This window comes from Phyllostomus discolor, chromosome 1 (genome assembly GCF_004126475.2).
Source record: "Phyllostomus discolor isolate MPI-MPIP mPhyDis1 chromosome 1, mPhyDis1.pri.v3, whole genome shotgun sequence".
Taxonomy (NCBI): domain Eukaryota; kingdom Metazoa; phylum Chordata; class Mammalia; order Chiroptera; family Phyllostomidae; genus Phyllostomus; species Phyllostomus discolor.
The window spans coordinates 657395-673822 of record NC_040903.2 but is presented as its reverse complement, the minus strand read 5'-3'; the positions used below and the strand labels follow the sequence as shown (position 1 = coordinate 673822).

At 64.3% G+C, this 16428-nt stretch overlaps 1 protein-coding gene across 1 annotated transcript; it reads left to right on the top strand.

Moving 5' to 3' along the window:
- Window positions 1–2401: 2401 nt before the first annotated feature.
- FAM53A (family with sequence similarity 53 member A) lies at window positions 2402–15969 on the top strand. The gene is made up of 5 exons (XM_036017923.1): window positions 2402–3146; window positions 10957–11189; window positions 12177–12234; window positions 13274–13887; window positions 15626–15969. The coding sequence occupies exons 2-5, from the start codon at window positions 11112–11114 to the stop codon at window positions 15896–15898; spliced, it is 1023 nt and encodes a 340-aa protein (XP_035873816.1). The 5' UTR covers window positions 2402–3146; window positions 10957–11111; the 3' UTR covers window positions 15899–15969.
- The last annotated feature ends 459 nt before the right edge of the window (window positions 15970–16428 follow it).

Sequence of the window (16428 nt, the reverse complement as noted above, 5' to 3'; positions counted from 1 at the left end):
CGTCAGGTCGCTGACGCCTCTGTCCTTTTGGCAGGACCGTGGCGGTGAGCACACAGGTGAGCCGACAGCCTGGACCCGAAGGCTGCACTTCCGGCTTCCTGGACCCAGGTGGGTGACTCTTCCGAGGATCGCAGAGCTCACAGCGCCTTGTTCTTCTTTCCACGCAGGCAAACGTGGAAGGCCTGCTGGGTCAAGTCACGTCACCAGACTGGGCCCACCGCCAGTGCCTTGGGAAGCACCGTGTGAGTGTCTCCGCTGAGCCAGGGCTGGCCGTGTGCCCGTGGCGGGTGGGCGCGGGGAGTGTGCCTTTGGATCACTGGGCTGCGTGTTAACTTTTAGAATCATCGGGGTGTTTGTTTTGAGGTTCTTTTCTTTGTTGTCATTGCTGTGTTCTTTGCTTTCCACGTGCAGGCCTTCACTGGACTCAGGCCACCCTGTAAAACTTACACTTCAGATAGGGGTGCACTCGCCTGGCACGGCAGCCTCCGCAGCGTGGAGCCGAGGGGCTGAGGCCCCAGGGGGGAAGTCACTCACCAGAGTGTGTTGCTTCTTCATCCAGAGCTGCTGGACTCCCCGGGCCAGCGAGGCCTGACCTTCCAGCTGCTCCTCTTCGTGCGCTTGTCCGGGAGCCTGCCTTGACCGGGAGTCACTGCACGGTTGGTCACGAGCTGGAAGATCTTGCACCTTGCACGTCAGCCCGAGGGGACTCCAGCTGAGAAGCTCTTAATTCCTGCGTGGTGTGTCCGAGGAAAAACCTCCAACCCATAGCGTCAGCTTAAAATGACGTGAACTGTTGCATGCTTTTGAAAGAACCATTGCTTTCTGCAGTAAAGTGCCTTCAGAAGGTGCATGTACAGCTTGATGTGAAAATGCCCCCTCAGGGTGGGTGGGCGGGAAGCAAAGGCTCCAGATACAGGCCCTCGGGGGCTTCAGGGCTGGCCTCTGGGAAGGACGCCGAGTGCACGGTGCCCCAGAGCACGCCGCCTGGCCTCAACGTTGGGCTCTTTGTGCAGGGCGAGGAACGCAGACCTGCCACCCGGCCCCAGCTCAGTCCCTTCCAGCTGTGTGACAGGGCTTCCTGCCCCTGTGGATGAAACTGGGATGGAAGTGTCTACCTCACAGGCCGGTTCTGAGAAGTCAAGGACAGCGTGGATGCCACTTGCTCACTAGTGCTCGGGGGCGGCAGCTGTGATGGTGGCGGAGAGCCCCCAGGGGCCCCTGATGCCCAGTGATCAGGCGTCCACAGGCCCTGTTCTGGACCCCAGCCTCCACCTCACACCTCCACCAGCAGTTACCCTCAAATGGGCCCCAGACTCCAATGTCAAGTGTGAAAGTATCTCACTTCTGGGAAAATCACTGGGGTTTAGGGTTAGGCAGGGGTCTTAGACTTGACGCCCAAAGCACAAAGGGACAAAGGCCTTGCACCTGAAATATATAAAGAATTCTCAAAACTCAGCAGTGACAATCCTATGGGGAAGCGAGCAGAGGGCGTGAGGACGTGTAGGTGGCCGGCGAGACCGCCATGCCTGCGCTGTCTTCCCGTTCAGGAATGAGGCGTTCTCGCCGTTCCATTCCGAGGAGACCTTCCCCCTAAAGGTCTGGAAACCTCACATCCACGCACAGGAACCTGACTGTCGAGAACGGTGCTTTCCCAAACGTCCCCGTTTGTCGCGGGTGCAAAGCTACAGCCCCCACTGCTGTGTGTGGGCCGTGGGCCGCATCGTAACCTATTATCACATGTTGGCCCTATCTTCCCTTGGTACTTAATCGTAGAGAACCATGTTTGGTATTTCCAGTCCTCATAACTCGTCTTTGCTTTTTGTCCCGTTGCGTTGCTGATGGCCAACAGCAGGCTCTTAAAGAGACTTGCTCAAGGTCACACTGCGGTCACCGGCACCGCGGGTTCTGTCCGGAAAGTGGGGACCCCGGTGTTGCAAGGCGGATACCCTGGAATGGCCAGGTGGCCGGCGGGACCACCGGTCTTCCTTGTCCAGAGGCCTACCGCCACCCCGAGTCGCAGTCGCCGTCCGCTGTTGCGATTTCGGAGAAAGTTGTGTCTAGAAAACACCCACGTCCCCGTAGGCTCCGCGTTTACACTGGTACAGCCCCGCCCCGGCCGCGCAGGCTCCGCCCCAGACGCAGCCCCGCCCTTCCCATGGCGCGGGGGGACCGCCCCTCGCGTCTCAGGCCCTGCCCACCGAGGCGCAGCCCCGTGCGCTCTGTCGGCGCCGGCCCGCCTCTGACGTATCAGTTCCCGCCCACACAGACGCAGCCCCGCCTTTCCCACAGCGCTGGCCCGCCCCTGGCTTTTCAGTCCCCGCCCACCCGGACGCAGCCCCGCCTCTCCCTAGGCGCTGAGGGGCGGGGCTGCGGCTGGGCGGCCAATGAGCGCGGCGCGAGGGGGCGGAGCCGCGCGGTGTGGTCCTCCACGGCTGAGGCGCGTTGGGCGTTGCGGGAAGAGCGCGGCCTGCGGGCCCGGCGATTCAGCCGCTTGGCCCGGCCGGCCGTGGCCGCCGCTGCTCGAACGCACTGAGGTACCGGCCGGGTGTCGGCCGGCGGAGCGGTGACCGGCGCGCCCACGCCTATGCGTGCGCGCCCCTCGGGGACGTGCGCGCGCGCGCCGGCGCGGGACCGCGTGTGAACTTGCACCGGACTGTCCGGCTGCTGTCAGCGCTCACCGCCCGGCCAGCGCGGCCTGATGCTCTGCCACTCTGGTCGGTGCCAGCGTTTTCGCCGCTGGACCCCGAGAGCGCGGCGGCCGGGTCGCTGAGGGCGCGGGGCCCCGGGGCTCGAGACCGGGACCGGGACTCCTGCCTCCCGCGAGACTCCGCGGACCGGCCCCGGGACCCCCGCGCCCCCCGCGCCCCGGGACTGCACGTGCGCCCTAGGACCCCACTCCCTCCACGCGCCCTCTGGCTGTAAGGGTCCGCGCCCGGGCCGCGCCGCCACTTGTTGAACCAACGTGGGTGTCGCCTGTCCGAGCTGCGGTCGTCCCCGCGGCTCGTGCGCTGGTCCTTTCGGAGCGAGAGGAGCAGGAAGTCCGAGGTGACACACTGCGTTAGGGGAGCTTCCAGGGTGGCCCGGGCGACGTGGAAGGCCGGACCCTCCCAGCGACCTGTGCACGGCGGCTGCACACAGCGCAGGGCGTAAGTCTCGGGCTTGGGCGGCCGAGGGGGGCGCTGGCTGCGGCGGGCGCGCGGCGCTGGGTCCCTCCTGTTCTTCCCGTCTTCTCCGTGCGCCGGCACATCTAGACGGGACGGTGTGCATTTTGTCTGGGGCACCTCTGCTTTGACCCACAACTTCAAAACGCGCCGGAAAACCCCTCCCATCGACTCTTCGACGATCGATCAGCACTGAGAACTTTTTAAAGACGGGTTAGGCAGCAGGGGCCTGCTTCAGTTTCACGGTATTGAAGGAATTGAACTTGAGTCTATAGATTCTGCTTCTTCAAACAGAGCAGCCGTCATCTCACGCCCTGTGACTGGGTGTGACCCGGGCCCCAGCAGGTCCCCGCAGGGAGGTGCAGCCTGTCCCACTGATGGTCGGCTCCCACAGGTAGAGCATGTAAGGACACTCTGTCCTGGTTGTTTCGAAGTTCTCGGGTACGACTCTGAAACTGAAATGGTGTAGAAACAGCAGCTTTTCTTTAAAATGGGTTAGTTGGTGCAGGAGTTCTGGTCTTCGAGGAATTTCCCTGCTCAGGAGGAACTCTGGGTCTGGCCCACGTCCTCTCCCAATCCTCTTTGCACTGTGGGCAGTGGGCAGTGGCCGTGGCAGGCCTGGTCCACTCCCGTGGCCCAGTAGACAGCCCCTCTCTGCCCCCTTCCTGTGCATGGCCTGGGCCTGGCCTGGGGCCCTGTCCCCCTGGCGCACTGTGTGATGCCACTTGGAGGCTTGCACACAGGGCAGCCATCATGATGGTTCTGCCCCGCCTGTGACACGATTTGATCTGGGCTGGATGGGGGGGCCACGGAGGGGAGCACAGCCCTTGTTGCTGTGGGCGTACGCAACGGAGAAAACGCCAGAGTCACTCTCGTCTTCTTTTTGAGTGGCTGCGCTGGGACGGCTCCTCGTCGCAGGGACAGTTACCCTCGGGCCTGGAGAGCAGGCATCTAGGGAGACTCCCTTGCTCTCACTGGGGGAGGAAGGAACCAGGGGGACACTTAGGTATTTTTCACAGGTGCATGGCAAACATTTGGGAAAAAAATTTTAAAAAATCAATTACTTTTTAAAAAGATTTTACTTACTTATTTTTAAAGAGTGGAAGAGAGAGAGAAAAAGAGGGAGAGGAAACATCCATGTGTGGTTGCCTCTCGCACGCCTCCTACTGGGGACCTGGCCCACAACCCAGGCCTGTGCCCTGACTGGGAATTGGTCCATAGGCCAGTGCTCAATCCACTGAGCCACACTGGCTGGGAAAAACCCAATATTCTTTTTTCTAAGATTTTATTTATTTTAGGGAGGGAAAGGGGGCGAGAGAGAGAGAGAGAGAGAGAGAGAGAGAGAGAGAGAAACATCAATGTGGGGTTGCTGGGAGTTATGGCCTGCAACCCAGGCATGTACCCTGACTGGGAATCGAACCTGGGACACTTTGGTTCACAGCCCGCGCTCAATCCACTGAGCTACGCCAGCCAGGGCTTAAAAACCCAATATTTTTAAATACAAACCCTTTCAGCTTTTTCTGCAGCAGTATTTTTTAAGGGAGAGTTGACTTTCACACTTTTTAAACATCTGTTATACGTGGTTGTAATTTAAACACGTGTGCCAGGAACCCGGGCGTTTTCTTGCATCTTGTTTAGTTTGACTCCTTGTGGCTTGTAGCGGGGGGTTCTTTCCTGTTTGCAGTCAAGACGACGCAGACCCAGAGAGCCCAGCCAGGGAGCAGGCCAGCCGGAATCAGGACCTGCGTCTCCTGTCCCGCCCGTGGGAGCCCGCCGACGTCCTTTCTGTCTCGGTGAAATTGCATGTCTGCTCGCACCAGGAGAGCGGTGGCCACGACAACCCGCATTTTAAGACGTGCCTTTGTGCCTCGCTGACCCGCAGAGCTGCACGTCAGGCCGCGTCTCTGTGCACTTTCAAACCGAACGTCCTGCTGTCCAGACCTGGCGCTTGCGGGCTGCAGAGTCAGCGAGGCGCTGGCGGGTGGGGACCGGCCATTCTGCCCTCGTGCTGCAGCCCTCAGAGGGACGCGAGCAGTCCGGGAGGCGGTCCACCCGCAGTGCCAGCGGGCGGCACCATACAGGGCATCCCCCCCCCAGGCTGTCCTCGGGACCACTGCCCAGGGCACCCACTCAAGTCCTGTTGGAGAGCGAGTGGCGCCTGGGTCCTGCCGGATGAAAACCGGTGGCGGTGGGGGTCTGCGCAGCCTTCACCTGTGTGGCCACGTGCCCCTTCTCGCCCGCCTCCGCTGGCCCCAGCGGAGAGACGGCCTTGGACTCCGTCTGCCTTGCTAAGGGTCGCTGCCATGGTTGCCGTGGCCACCAGCACCCTGTCTCTGGAGTTGGGGTCTCAAGACCACCTGCGTCATTAGTCACTGCCCGTGGTCTCAGGGGTTCGGGGTTTTGGGGCGCCGTGGCTGCCAGTGCTTGCCTGGGCGTCTTGCGTGGGCTGCGTGGAGCGGGCTGGGCCGAGCATCCCTCTCAGGCATCCCCGCTCCGTGCCTCGCACCCGGGCCGAGGACTCGGACCACCCGGGCTCCCACCGCCGTGCTCTGGTTGCCCCACCGAGTCTCCCGGCCTGCGGGCCTTCAGTGTGTCCCAGAGGAGAGCCAGGTGGCCGCGGCAGGTGTTCCTCTGCAGTCTGGGAGGCTCTCTGGGCTCTGGCACATCTAGGGGGCTGCTAACCCCACCCTCTAGTGGGAGGCGGGGCAAAGGGTCTACGGCCCTGTGCTCAGCCCCGGCACTCGAGGTTGCCAGTTAGTGACTGATGTCCTGCCGGACAGTAGGGTATCAGCCAAGTGCTGTTGGGGAGGAAACTAGACAGAAAGAAAGCTCCGCCGACCTTGACCTTGAGCCGGGGCCACTGTGTGGGCCGTGGGGTGGGCTCAGCTCCATGCTCCTTGGACCTGGGGGGCTCCACTGTCGTCTGCTGTGAAGAGCCCGGCACCCGGTGCCCTCGGGCCTGCAAGTGGGTGGACACCGGCCCGTTCCTGGGAGATGCCGGGGACCTTGTGCCACTGGCCAGGTCTGGGCGCAGCAGACTGAGCCGGTACTTGGGGCCTGCCCCTGCCCCATGCCGCAGAAGCCAGCGTGGACAGGCGTGCGTGGCTGGTCTGGGGCCCAGACTCAAACTTGGCATCTGGTCCATCGCTTGTGAAGGGCCTGGGCTGAGTGCCTGGCCAGGCCCCTGCCTGGGACTCAGGGTGGGGAGCAGCGGCCACTCCAGGCACCCCCCTGCCCGAGGCTCCAGCCCGGCAGTCTGCACAGCCTCACTTATTCTGCTCATTGCCAGCTTCTCCCTCACGTCAAGCGCCTGTTGGTGGGGGTGCAGGAGTGGTGTGGGCCGGTGGGCAGCGTGGACGGTGGGTCCTCTGTCTCGGTGGGCGTGGAGAACCGAGGTGACAGGCACAGAGACCTCCAGAGGAGCCGAGGAGACCAAGGGTACCGGAGCAGGCCTGAACAGATGGTGGACAAACAGCCCCGTGCAAGGGCACGGCCTCAGGGGGCCTCCCTGGAGCGTTCGGAGGGGAGGCGGGGCGGGGCCTTGGGGGTTGAGCACAGGGGGCAGAAGTCCCTGCGTCGCTGGCAGGGGGCATCTGGGGCAGCCCTGGGAGGGGAGCCGCAGCAACAGGAACCTGGCGGAGATCGGAGGCTGGGCAGGCCCAGGAGGCCCGGGTCAGACCGCCGATGGCCCCAGAAACCGGCTGGGAAAGGGGGGTGGACAGGACCTGGCAGTGGTGAGGCCCCACAGCTGGGCTTCCAGGGTGGGGAGGCCCTGTCCCCAGGCCCTGGGGTACGTTTTTCAACACCAGGAGGGAGGAGACCCCGAAAGCCTGGCAGGCATCCAAGGAGAGGGGACGTGGGTGTTGCCCATCCGCCAACCCATCCATCCAGGGCACCCACTCGGGAAGCCGGGAGATGAGGGCAAGGGAGAGTCCCAGGACCCTGCTGCACAGCTGCACCCCGACCTGCACAGAGGCGGGGGTCCAAAAGTAGGGGCTGAAGGGTATCCTGATGTCTTCAGCCAAATGGAAGTTGTCAAGTTTTATTTTTTATTCTCTTTTTTAAATTATGTTTTACTGATTATGCTATTACAGTTTTCCTGATCCCCCCCCTTTGGCCCCCTCCCCCCTGCACCTCCAGCCCCCCAGGCAGCCCCCACCACGGTTCACGTCCGTGGGTCGTGCGAATGTGCTCTTGGCTGCTGCATTTCTGCACTTGACGTCCCCGGGGCTGTTCCGCATCTGCTTGTTTGTACTTCCTAACCCCCCAGCCCTCCCCCGTTCCCCCCAGCCCCCTCCCATCTGGCAACCCTCAAAAAGCTCTCCACAGCCACGGTTCTGTCTCTGTTCTCCTTTGTGTGTAGTTTTGTTTTAGAGTCAATTGTTGATAGACATGCATTTATTGCCATTTTTAAGATTTATTTTTAGAGAAAGGGGAAGGGTGGGGAAAAAGAGAGGGAGAGGAACGTCAATGTATGGGTGCCTCTCATGCACCCCCAACCGCGGACCAGGCCCTTGACCCAGGCATGTGCCCTGACTGGGATTTGAACTGGTGGTCTTCCGGTTTGCAGGACAGCGCTGAACCCACTGAGCTATACTAGCCAGGCATTTATTGCCATTTTATTGTTCATAGTTTTGATCTTCTTTTTCTTTCCTTTTTTTTTAAAGAAGATCATTACTTTATTTTTAAAATTTTTTTTTATAAATTACTTTATTGTTGTTCAGTTACAGTTGTCTGCATTTTCTCCCCACCATGCCCCCCAACCCCAGCCAAACCCACTCCCTCCCTTGCTTCCACCCCCCCCCCCTTGGTTTTATCCATGTGTCCTCTATAGTAGTTCCTGAAAACCCTCCTCCCCACTGTCCCCTCCCCCTCCCCTCTGGCTGTTGTTAGATTGCTCTTAATTTCTATGTCTCTGGTTATATTTTGTTTGCGTTTTTCTTTTGTTGATCATGTTCCTGCTAAAGGTGAGGTCATGTGGTATTTGTCTTTCACTGACTGGCTTATTTCACTCAGCACAATGCTCTCCAGCTCCATCCAGGCTGTCACCAAGGGTAGGAGCGCCTTCTTTCTTTCTGCCGCATAGAATTCCATTGTGTGAATGCACCACAGTTTTTGATCCACTCATTTACTGATGGGCATCTAGGTTGCTTCCAGCACTTGGCTATTGTAAATTGTGCTGCTATGAACATTGGGGTGCATAGGTTCTTTTGGATTCGTGTTTCAGGGTTCTTAGGATGGAGTCCCAGCAGTGGAATCGCAGGTTCAAAAGGCAGATCCATTTGTAGTTTTCTGAGGAAACTACACACTGTTTTCCATAGTGGTTGCACCAGTCTGCAGTCCCACCAGCAGTGCACTAGGGATCCCTTTTCTCCACAACGTCTCCAACACGTGTTTGTTGATTTGGTTGTGATGGCCATTCTGACCAGTGTGAAGTGGTATCTCATTGTGGTTTTAATGTGCATCTCTCTGATAGCTAGTGATGCTCAGCATCCTTTCATGTGTCTCTGGGCCCCCTGTATGTCCTCCTTGGAGCAGTGTCTGTTTAGGTCCTTTGTCCCCCTTTTTTTTTTTTTTTGGTGGAGTGGAGTTTGTGAGTTCTTTACTTTGGAGCTCAAACCCTTCGCTGAGGTATCATTGGCAAATGTGTTTTCCCATATAGTTGGTTCTCTTTTCATTTTAATGTTGTTAAAAACAGGCCAGGGTCAGTCCCCACTTGTGTTTTGCCCGGGGCCACCCTGCCTGAGCTATAAAGCAATCTGAGATGCCTGCTACTTGTGCTGGGCCTGGAGATTCCCAGGCAGAGCCAAGCTGTGACTCTAGGCCAGCTGCTGCTAGTGCCTGGCATGGACTCGCTGGGGCCAGCTGTTGCTTGTTTGAGAAGATGTAGGAAGCCGTGAAGTATGAGCCAAGACCAGCCTTCCACAGGGAAGAAAGGAGCGTGGGCAGGCCCCTATCCTGGTTGGGGTAGAGTCTCGGGGGGTCTCCCAGGTGGGTCATACAGTGTCAGCCAGGTTGATGGAGTCTCAGACGTGGCAGCAGCTTGCTGGCTCTGGAGCTCTGTAGGGGCAGGGTGTAGAAAAGGGACAATGGCCTCTGCCCGCCTTGGTGCCAGATGCCTCGGTTTCTCCCTCTATGCCACTGGTGTCTTTCAGACTGCTACCCCGGCGCTGGAGCTCAGAGGGACTGAGGCTGAGTAGGGGGGTCCGTGTGTGGGTTCTTGAGGAGAAACTGCTTGGGGCTTTCTTCCACAGCCTCAGTCCCCGCAGGTGTCTACAGCCAGAAGTTGTGGGGTCTTACCTTCCTGGAAGTGGAACCCTGGGCTGGGAGGCCTGGTGGGGGGCTGGGATTCCTCGCTCCTGAGATATCCCTCCCGAGTTTTTATCCACCACACGTGGGTGTGAGACCAGCCCGTGCCACATCTGCGCCCCTCCCACCAGTCTGATGGACGTGGTTCGATTCCGTCGTTGCCAGACTTCCATTCAGCCTGACTTCCGGTGGTTCTGAGTGACAGCTGTTCTGCATTTTAGTTGTCATTTTGGTGTGGTCATGCGAGGAGGCGAGTCATGTCTGCATACACTGCCATCTTGACCAGAAGTCCCAAATTTTAAAAAATTATTTAACTTTTTAGAGAGAGAGAAAGGGAGGGAGAAAGAGAGGGAGAGAAACGTCGAATGGTCGCCTGTTGGATACATCCCAACGGGGGACTGAACCTGCAACCCAGGCATGAGTCCTGACTGGGGACCGAACTGGCGACCCTTTGCTTGGCGGGACAACGCCCAACCACTGAGCTGTACCAGTGAGGCTGCTGGTTAAGTTCCATAATTTGGGGAACTTGCTGGATTCAGGGGAAACATTTCTATTGGGAAGAAAGTTTGCTCATGAGAAAGAGGGCATTACTGACTTGGGGAACCGGCGCCCCCGTGTGGCTCAGCCGGGAACACGCGGCGGTGACGTAGCAGTGACGTAGCAGTGTCACGGTGACGTGATGTCAGCGTGCACGCGGCCATCGGGGGCCTTGGAGGTGGGGGCGTCGGTGCGGACAGGTCGGAGGCCGCGGAGCCCGTAGGTCTGCGTGGGGGGCCCCAGCCAGCGGGCAGCTCTGCGTGCCGCTGGCGAATGCCGACACCACGCCCGAGCACAGAGCCCGCGGGAGAGGGGCTGCGGCTGCCCGGCCCCGGCCCCGGACGCCGCACCGTTGGTGTCGGGACTGCGGGCGTCGCCGCGTCGTAAACCGCACACGGCTTGCTACAGGCCGCAGCGTGCCCCCTGAAAACCGCTCCGGTGGGCCCTAACCCCAGCGCCTCACAGCGCGGCCTCGGAGGCGGGGTCGCCGCAGAGGGAATGGGCTGAGACGCGTTCGTGCTGGAGCCGGGTGGGTCCCGATCCGAGACGATGGGTGTCTGTGCAGGGAGGGGTCTGGGTGCAGGCGCAGGGACAGTGGTCTGGGGAGCCTGGGGCGCTGCAGAAGCCAGGGGAGGCTGGTGCCCACCTTTCCCCGGGCCCCGGGGGCCTGTGCTCGCGGTGACCTCGGACTTCTGGTCGCTGGGCCTCGGCCTCCCTCGTTGCTGCAGCTGGGCTTCGGGAGCGGCTGGTGCTCGGGGCGTGTGTAGCCCACCGTCCTTCCGCCGGCGCTGCTGGTGCTCACCCCCCAGCGCAGAGCCGGCCTGGGTGTGTGCCGGCGGAGGTGTGACAGGTGCCTCACCACGGAGCAGGTGCTCCGCGTGGCGCGGGTGCGTTGCCCGGGCGGTTCTGCGCCGGGTCACAGCGGTGATGTCTCTTTACCAGTGCCCAGGCCGGAGCTGCAGGAGGCCTCGGAGATGGACCGCTCGCCTGCACAGTGGTGGTGCGGCCGGGAGGGCTAGCGCCCGGCCCGCGGCGGCCCGGACCGGCTGAGCCCCATGTCCCGGAGCCCCCGAGCCCGTTGGTGCGGACGCGGCCGCCCTGACCATGGTCACGCTCATCACTGAGAAGCTGCAGAGCCAGAGCCTGGACGACCTCACCCACAGGAGCTGCGATGCCGGCCCGGTGAGCCGCAGGCCTCGGGGGCCCGGGGCGGGGGCGGTGGGGACACGCGGCCCCAGGGCCCGTCAGCATCCTGGTGGTGGGTGTTCAGCATCGTCAACAACCCGACTGTGTGCGGAAGTCCGAGCTACACCCCGAGGTGTGCAGCCCTGAGTGCACTCCGGCGACCAGCCCCTCCCCCCACCCAGCGGCCTTGGCCTTGGCCTGACACCTTCGGTTGGTGCTGCCGGGTCGGAAGTTCACGTCCTTGGGGCCGTGGTCTAGGGTCGCTTCAGCGTGAGTGTCAGGACCCCACCCTGCCGAGGCCGAGCACCCAGACCCCGTGCTCTCCCCAAGACAGGGTGCTCAGGGCCTGCTGGCTCTGCACCCCAGACTCTGCTCTGTGGCTGCTGCTTGTTAAGGTGGTCATAGGGGGCTGTGGGCCCTGGGCCTGCGTGCCGGGCGTGTGGCCCGTCGGGACAGCAGACGACTGGGGTCCACCGGTCAGATGCTGGTTCTCCGTCCCCTGGGGCGGGAGGCCGGGCTGCCTCGGGGCCTGTACCCGCAGCTCCGGATCAGGGCTGCCCGGGGAGCCGGGCTCGGGACGTCCGGTGGGGAGGGCTCGCGGAAGCGGAGCTCAGCCGTGAGGTTTGTGCGGACCCGTGGGGCTCACGGGGCGGGTGAAGAGGGGAAGGGGGGGGAGTGCAGACAGCCGTGGCGGGGCAGCCGCGGGGCGTGGAGCCCGGGGGGCGGGGCGGAGAGAGAGGCAGGGCCGCCGTGGGGCTGCGTGGTGCCGGCCGGGCGCCCGCCCGCAGCGCTGACGCACACCGGGCCGCACTGAGGGCTGCACTCGGGAGTGACGTGGGTCTGGGAGTGGAGCCTCTGTATTGTCACCGAGAGAGACGGTGCCGGGGACAGAGGCATCACGGCCGAGCTGCAGTTGGGACCTCGGCTGCGGTTCGTGCCGTTGCCGGAGCCTCACGGGACGCCTCTCTTTCCTGTCGCGTCCAGCGTTCTGCCGAGAAACGCAGCAGCAGCAGCGGCCCCTCGACGCCTTTCGAGACCCGCGGTGAGTGTCCACAGGCCCCGACCAGCCGTGTGCTCAGGGCTGCCGCAGGGGAGCCGGACGGTGCCCGGCCCGGGAATAGGTCCCGACTGGCAGGGAGGGGCCAGCTGGAGCACCTGTGCCTTGGGCGGGCGTGGGTGGCGCGGGGGTGGCTCGCCCCTACCCAAAAGGTCTGCCCCTGGATCCCACAGCCGCTGGGGGCAGGGCAGGGCAGGGCAGCGGTGCACACCCTGCAGCTCTGGGGGGGGGTGCAGTCGCACCCTGGAGTGCGTGGGTCCACTGACTTCCCGTCCCTCCAGGGCGGGGCCCGCACGCAGGTGTCCTGTGGTCTGAACAGGGATGGGGGCCCAGCGGCCTGAGTGTGAGTGTGGGAGTGGGCGAGAGTGGGCACGAGGATGCCTGTGGGGGAGTGTGCGCGTGAGTGTGCATGCGTGAACAAGTGTGTCCGTGGCTGTGGGTGTGAGTGCTGAGTGTGTGAGTGTAGGAGCTCCTCAGGGGCCTTGGCCGGTCCTCGGTCACAGTGGAGTGTCAGTCCTGTGACTTCCAGGTGGCGGGAGCCGGGCTGAGTCCCGCCCCACGTGGTCACCACGGCTGTGGGCACCAGAGGGCTGGGGGGGGGGCGTGTCGTAGCAGACACAGCCAAGTGGCCGGGTGGGAGCAGGAGGCGTGGCCAGAGCCTGGCCCTTGCCGCCTTGTCTTCCCTCAGGGGTGGGGGCTGTCCCCGCCCACAGCCCCTCAGGCTCCTGGCGTGGCCCACGGCCCACGGCTTCTGCCTGGCTGTCCTCTCTGCGCCCTGGGAGGAGGGTGGGCAGCACCAGGGCGGAGCTGCCCAGGGCAGGCAGCTGGGGCTGGCCCTGACTACAGGTGAGCCCGCGGCGGGGCTCTGGTGACCGCAGCACCTGCACCTCAGGGCCACACGGCCCCGGCTTTATGTTGGGTGACAGAGTGGCTCCACGGCTTTATGTTGGGTGACAGAGTGGCTCCACCCCGGGGGTGGCGGGTGCCTCTTGCTCACCTGTGTCTCTCCTTTCTTTTTCCTTAGAAGACGGGAGCCCCTGGAAGGCCCTGAGTGGAGGACTGCCCAGCAGAAGCCAGGCCCCTGCGGGCCCCACGCTCCCCTACCTGCTGGGCCCCTGCGGCGTGAGCGTGGGCCAGGGCACAGTCAGTGTGGGGGACCTCAGGGAGAGCTCCGGGCCGCCCTCGGCCCCGCCCAGCAAGCGCCACTGCCGCTCCCTGTCGGAGCCGGACGAGCGGGCCCGGTGCCGGTCCCCGTGGCGCCCCGGCGGCTCCAGGGTCTGGACCGCCGTCTCCAAGCGGCGGTGCCACAGCGGCGGGAGCTCCTGCCTGCCGGGGGGCGCCTGCCCTGCGGCCGGTCCCAGCTCACCACCGCCTGGGCCCCGGCCGGCCTCGGCCAGCAGCGGCGTCCTGGACCGCAGCGGGGCTGGGCCAGGCCCGCCCTGGTGCCGCCGTCTGTCCCTGTCGCAGGAGCACCTGGCCCACGCGGACTCGTCGCCCGAGCGGGGCTGGCGCGTGGGCCTGCCGCGGAGCCGCTCGCAGCCCTGCGTGCTCGTCGGCGGGAAGAGCCGGCTGAAGCGCCGGCGGGACGAGGACCCCCGGTGGCCGCGCCCGTCCTTGGACTTTCTGAAGATGACGCGGGTGAGGCCCCCCCCCCACCCCCCCCCCGTGCCCGGGTGGCCGCCCTGCTGGAGCCCCCGCTTCCCGGGGCGGCTCTGGGGGGGGCGGGCCGGCGTGCGGCCAGGCCCTCACTGCCCACACGGGAGGGGCAGCCTGGGGGCGCGGTCGGACCGCAGCCTCAGCACCACCCAGGCCCCCCCCCACCCCAGGAGTGGGGACCTGGATGGGCCTCCTTCGGGTGGGAGAGTCTGGGGGCGGGGAGCTGGGCCAGGGTGTTGGGGCTGCACCTGCTCCGCTCCGACCCCACGCTTCCCCGCGGCCCCGCACCGCGTTCTCCGCCCCTTGCTCCTCGGGCCCCTCGGGGAGGGCAGGTGTCGGGGACCCTGGGCTGCAGACCAGCTGGGACGCTCGGGTGCTCGGGCCCAGCGCTGCCCGTTCCCGCAGAGTCCGGCTCACAGGCCCGGGGACCGCGGAGGGTGGGGGCAGAGAGGCCGTGCAGGGTGTGTCTGGGCACTCGTGGACCCCAGTGTCCCGTCCCCCCAGGGACTCGGCACCCCACTGGGACTGGGGGCTCCCCGTGGGGAGGTGACACGGGGGGCCGGTCTGTGACAGGAGAGCAGCAAACGCTCTCTGAGGTGGTTTCGCTTTTGCTGAGGCCCCTGAGAGCGGCATTTGCACGCCCGGAGGGAGGGACTTGGAGAGGACAGGCCCCCACGGGGCTGGGGACGGACCGTCCAGGCCGATGGGCGCGCGGGCCCAGCCCGTGTGTGGAGCGGCCTCGGCGCAGCAGGCGGGCGACCGCAGCCCTGCGTGGGTCTGGCCCCGGGGCCAGGTCAGCCATGCCGGTGTGGCCTCCCCGGGCCCCATCTGCGCCTCGGCCAGCCTGCTCGTGTCCACTGGCCGAGGGGGGCTGTCTGCTCGCCAGGCCACCCCGGGAAGCTGCTCTTCGCCAGTGTTCACCCGCGTCTGTGCCCCCCGAGACTCTGCCCCCCAAGGCCCCGCCCACACGTGCACAGGGCGGGGCAGGCGCTTGCGGGCAGCTGGAGGCCCCACTGGGCTCCCGCTCAGCCCTGGCCTTGGAGATCGCTGCCGCCTGGCCGGTCCACTCTGTCCAGCACCGGTGCTAGGGCCAGGACCCTGCTGGGTGGGCCTCGGGCAGGAGGAAGCCAGATACCTGGGCAGGTGGGCAGGCGCCGTGGCCTGCCAGCCCCTGGGCGTCGAGGGCACGCACCCAGGTGGCTCCTCGGAGCTTTCTTGGTTTCGCTGGGAGTCTCCCGGTCACCTTGGCCTCGGGGTGCAGGCTGGGTGGTGCTCTCACCTGCGTCTCCACGGACTGACCTCTGTCACAGCACTGGACACACCTTCTGCAGTTCAGAACCCAAAGTCTTGACCTTTGATTTTGCAACAGATATTCCGTGTTCGTGTGCCTGTGGGTGGGGGCTGCGCCGGGCCCCTCCTGCGTGTGAGCACCCTGTGGCCACAGCTCCACACCCGAGTCCCTGGGCGTCCCTGCTGCTTGAGGGGCCCACAGTCTGGGGCGTCATCCTGGGTGGGGCCAGACCCGGTCTCCCCCGGGCGCCTCGCCAGTGGCCCGGTGAGGGCCGGGGCCGTGGACGCAGCGCTGGAGGTGGCCGCCCGAGGCGGGGCCTGGGTCTGAGGCCCAGGGGAGCAGGGGCGCTCGGTGTGGCTGGGGGCCTCTGTTGGGCCGGTGGGGCCTCCCTCCTGGGGGGACCTCAGGCGCCTGTCTTTCCCGTTGCAGACACTGAAGAACTCCAGAAGCCTTGGCTCCCTCGATGGCGACGGGGAGGATGACGACGGCCCCAGAGCGGAGACGGCCGTGTCATGCCCACGGGAGCCACAGGAGCCACACGGCCTCGCCACCCCAGGCCCCAGCCCCTGTGGCCCTCGGGAGCCGGTGGCCAGCGAGGGCAGGGGTGGCGGGGACCCGAGCGCCTGGGGCAGCGCCGGGGAGGAGGGCGTCCTGCCGCTGGACCCCGGGGCGCTGGACCTGGAGCAGATCGAGAACAACTGACCCGCGGGGGCGGGGCCACCGCCGTCTGCTCCATTCGGGGTGCGGACTGGACCCGGCTACGTGGTGTTTTGACTGTTTCCTGAAGGTGTTTTGTATCTCCGTGGTTTCTACCGTTCTGGGGAAAGCGTCTCTGGTTGGAAGCGAACTCTCCCAGGGCACCCTGTTGCCCGGGAGACCCCGGGGTGCGCTGGCTCCTTCTGAAAGGCCTGCGGTGGCGGGCGCACGGTGCCGTGCGGTGCTCGGCTGCGAGACCCCGTCCCCCCCCCCCCCAGGACGTCTTTGTCTTGAGTGTGTGGACCCCCAGCTCTGCCCTGGGCCTGGGCCCTGCGGTGTGGAGCGGCCGCGTGCTCTGTGGCCGAGGACAGCGGTGGTCCTGGCAGCCCCTGGTACAACTTCAATAAAAACTCTGCTTCACACGCGTGACCGTGGCCTGGGTGTCACCTCCAGGTGGGACGTGGGCCGGGGTGCAGCGGGGGCGCGGCCGTGGCTCCCCCCGAGTCTGCACTGAAGATGCTGACCCGGGAACTTGG

Bases quoted from the DNA above. Each gene is read 5' to 3' on its own strand.
- FAM53A (XM_036017923.1), top strand. From the start codon at position 11,112: ATGGTCACGCTCATCACTGAGAAGCTGCAGAGCCAGAGCCTGGACGAC. The intron at 11,190-12,176 runs GTGAGCCGCAGG...TGTCGCGTCCAG, and splicing joins GGAGCTGCGATGCCGGCCCG to CGTTCTGCCGAGAAACGCAG. The intron at 13,888-15,625 runs GTGAGGCCCCCC...TTCCCGTTGCAG, and splicing joins ACTTTCTGAAGATGACGCGG to ACACTGAAGAACTCCAGAAG.